Here is a 2,547-nt window from a genome sequence, read left to right on the forward strand (position 1 = left end):
ATTTGGGACAAATTTGTGGACCATTGAAAACAGAATTATTTATTTTACAGGGACCATCTGGTTTCAGCAGATATTAAGCTTGATTTATTTTGAAGAACATCGCAAAAGGACTGGGAATCTGAATACAGTTGATCAAGTCCCCTTCTTCGAGTACCACAGTAAAAAAATAGATTTTGCTGAAAAACCATCTCCTCGTCTCTTTAGTACCCACCTCCCATATTACTTGTTTCCAAGTGGGGCGAAGAACAAAAAACCAAAAGTAGGAAATGGACTATGGCTCTTGAAAGATAACTGCTCTTTTTCATTATGTCATTTCTTTTCATTATGTTCACTCTGCAGTCATCCAACTGTTAGCAAATGTGGCATCTGACATACTTTGATTTTCAGTAGCCATTGTATCCTCAGAGTATTGGATTTTTATCTTGTACCTTTTTTTTCTGATCACATATGGAATATAGCCATTACAAACAAAAGGGTATATATGTGTATATTTAATTCACTTTCTAATGTGAATTATAATACACAATTTATTTTATATATCCTTTCATTTTATAAAATTAGCGACATTTGTGGGTATATTTATAATCCTAGCTATACCTTCCTTTCTCTGAGAGTCCTCATGGCTTCCTTTTCATACTCCCACTTATTTTGGTTGGGTACCTGCATAGGGGTGTGTTTTGAGGAGTAATTGATAGTTACTAGGCCAATCATAGAGGAAGAGGCACTGCAGAGAAGGGGAAACCCCAAATACAAAGAAGGCTGAATGTATACATGACATGGTTAGGAAACTAAAAAGTTAAAAAAATAGGCTTCATCCAAGTGGAAGGTATTAAGTTAAAATATGACACAATGAAAGCAACACAAATAATGAATACTTCCTTTCTTTGCAGATTATTTATGTATACAGAAACCCTAAGGATGTTATGTGCTCATATTATTACTTTTTCAAGAATGTGACCTTACAACTTACAGGTTCCTTTGAGGAATTTTTTGAACAATTTCTAGAAGGAAAAGGTAACTAAAGTTTTATAAAATAAGTAATAGCTTTGGTGTGGTAAGGTTTAAACTTAGTGAGTTTGGGAGAGGGAAAAAAGAAACTGAAGTAGAGTTGAATGCAGGTGAGTAATGAATATATTAAGCCAATGGTAGGGTTGTCCTAGATGGCCATGTCCTGCCATTGTTACAGATTATCTTTCCATGGGCTTCCTCTCAGGAGACTGTCAAGATTACAAAGTCATATCAACAAGGAATGTTTACATTTAATCATGAAAAGAATATTTCATAAAAAATGGGGTTTTTGTTCTAGCTCAGTGAGAAGCATCTCAGTTCAGATCACAGGTTTGGAGCTTTGCCCTGCATATTGCAAGTGGCTCCTCCCAGGAGCTTCTATTTGATAAAGTTGTAGTCCACATTCGTTTCTCTCTCTCTCTCTCTCTCTGTCTCTCCTTCTTTTTTCATTATTTTTTTTTCATTTTTATTTTTTAAAGTAATCTATACACCCAGCATGGGGCTCCGATTCACAACCCTGAGATCAAGGGTTGTATACTCTATGAACTGAGCTAACCAGGCCACACCCACATTCTCACCCAAGAAACCACTGTAGCTGGTAGAGCAAGAGCCAGGCCTGCTGAAACAGAGACAATGATCTGGAGTAAGAAAGCTAAGTTTAACATCAAATGCATTGTCCTGAGCTGAAGTGAGTCTTCAGAGAACCCACATGTTCCATGCAGCCAGAAAATAGCTCTATGTGTTTGGGAAGGCCAGGAGAAGCCAGAAGGACATGATTCTTGCCTCCATTTTCCTTTTGGTTTTCCAAAGCACACGGTAATTTGATTCTGTGTCTATTTGAGACACATTTTAAGACACTAATATCTCCTTGCATTCATGTAATTGTTTCCTGGTGGAATCTGGATGATTCTCCCATATCAGGTGGTAGGAGAAATCTGGAATCTAGCAGCTCACTTCCTATTCCTTTTTTACTAAAGGTTCCTGTATCTCCTAAGACTGTAGCTTCTTTTCAATGTGTTCAACAATTTTACCAAATGATGTGTCTGTTCTTCCCACAGTAATAGGAAGCCTTTGGTTTGACCACATCAAAGGTTGGTATGAGCACAAAAGCCTCTTCAACATTCATTTCATGATGTACGAGGAGATGAGGAAGGTGAGGAACATGACATGAGTGACTACATTGAAGGTGTAAGCCAGCCTTGCCAAGTGAATTGATTGTTCATGCCTAGGACACCCAAGGATGATATCAAATTTGAGAGCTCAGATTGTGTACCAGGAGACATTTTTCCTGTATCATTTCTGTACTTTCTTTACCAGGTTTTCATTTAAAACTATTCCTGGAGATTTCTTTTCAGAATTTGTGTGTGTGTGATGAAATATCTGCTTATGTGTGTTAGTGTGAATGTGTTTCATTACTTTGAGTCAGGTTGTTGGCCTCATTTCATGGATTTTCAAATCTATTATCTGCACTATTCATTCTAATCACATTGGAAATGTTATGTGCATCACTCTTGGTTGTACCTCTTGGGAAAGTTTAAT

At 37.1% G+C, this 2,547-nt stretch overlaps 1 protein-coding gene across 1 annotated transcript; it reads left to right on the plus strand.

The window, feature by feature from the left end:
• Positions 1–50: 50 nt before the first annotated feature.
• On the plus strand, positions 51–2,235 carry LOC120227743 (amine sulfotransferase-like; the record flags this gene model as incomplete). Its single annotated transcript, XM_039225784.1, has 3 exons — positions 51–259; positions 891–1,014; positions 2,067–2,235. Coding segments are annotated over 3 exons (446 nt in total), but the record flags the coding sequence as incomplete, so codon positions are not given.
• Positions 2,236–2,547: the final 312 nt, after the last annotated feature.

The sequence above is a fragment of the Hyaena hyaena genome, unplaced genomic scaffold, assembly GCF_003009895.1.
Source record: "Hyaena hyaena isolate Hyena2069 unplaced genomic scaffold, ASM300989v1 scaffold_3089, whole genome shotgun sequence".
Taxonomy (NCBI): domain Eukaryota; kingdom Metazoa; phylum Chordata; class Mammalia; order Carnivora; family Hyaenidae; genus Hyaena; species Hyaena hyaena.